Below are 779 nucleotides of genomic sequence, written 5' to 3'. Positions count from 1 at the left end.
TTTTTTGAGAGGTTTTTGCTATAGGACGCATGCGCTTGCCAGAAAGACAGAGAGACATAGAGACAGAAAGCAAGGAATCATCCTCCCCAGGGGGGATGGCCACGTCGCAATCCCTTCTCCTCCGTTCTCCTCTTGGGATCTTGGGCACGCACACGCACGTGCCCTGTGTGAGTTTAAGCCACAGGTCCGGGACTCGAACTGCGGTCGACTACATGGGAGTCCAGCAATATAGCCATTACGCCAACTGCTGGTCCCACGGCCTTGGAATTTCTAACTCAAACTTCCAGGGGAGAGTTTGAGGCATCCCTGTGCCTTAGTGGTCCCTGATGGACTCCGTCATGGCTTTCTGGTAGGGGCAGGTTTCTACGTGCACAGGAGCTGGGTCACCCGTGGTGCCAAGACCTTGCCCACTTGCTTCCTCCCATGGGGTTTCCAGAGAAGGTTCCCACCGAAGCTCTTGGGCACGTGCCCGATGGCCCTGGGGAGGGGAGTCCCACTGGCCACAGAGAGGGAAAGGCGTGCTCTTTACCTTGGCCAGCTGCTCTCCAAGGCCGTGGGGGACTTCCCGCTCCTTCTCGTTGTCAAGTTTATTGCCCAGCAGAAGAACAGGAACGTGGTCTCCCACCGCTTCCTGTAGAAAGATGACCCCTCAACTGAGAGACGCACCCGTGAGGAGGACCGAGGGGAGCAGGCTTGCGGGCTAGCTGGAAAACCGCAAGCTGCTCTGGGAGTCCTCAGCAGCAACGAAGGGTCACCAGGCACGACGGGCCCACCGCCAC

General features: G+C 58.3%; 1 protein-coding gene across 5 annotated transcripts in view; it reads right to left on the bottom strand.

Annotated features, from left to right (window-relative positions):
* Positions 1–779, bottom strand: part of CRACR2A (calcium release activated channel regulator 2A) — a 141,375-nt gene that overhangs the window by 4,616 nt on the left and 135,980 nt on the right. For all 5 annotated transcript variants that reach the window (XR_003548447.1, XM_027769677.1, XM_027769675.1 and 2 more), the window contains one exon: positions 530–631. Coding sequence is in view for 4 of the 5 variants with exons in the window: in XM_027769677.1 (XP_027625478.1) it covers positions 530–631 (102 nt within the window). In the remaining variant the exon portion in view is untranslated. The remainder of the gene's footprint in view (positions 1–529; positions 632–779) is intronic.

The sequence above is a fragment of the Tupaia chinensis genome, unplaced genomic scaffold (genome assembly GCF_000334495.1).
Source record: "Tupaia chinensis unplaced genomic scaffold, TupChi_1.0 Scaffold150288_1, whole genome shotgun sequence".
In the NCBI taxonomy this organism is placed as follows: domain Eukaryota; kingdom Metazoa; phylum Chordata; class Mammalia; order Scandentia; family Tupaiidae; genus Tupaia; species Tupaia belangeri.
This window is presented reverse-complemented; position numbering and strand designations above follow the sequence as displayed.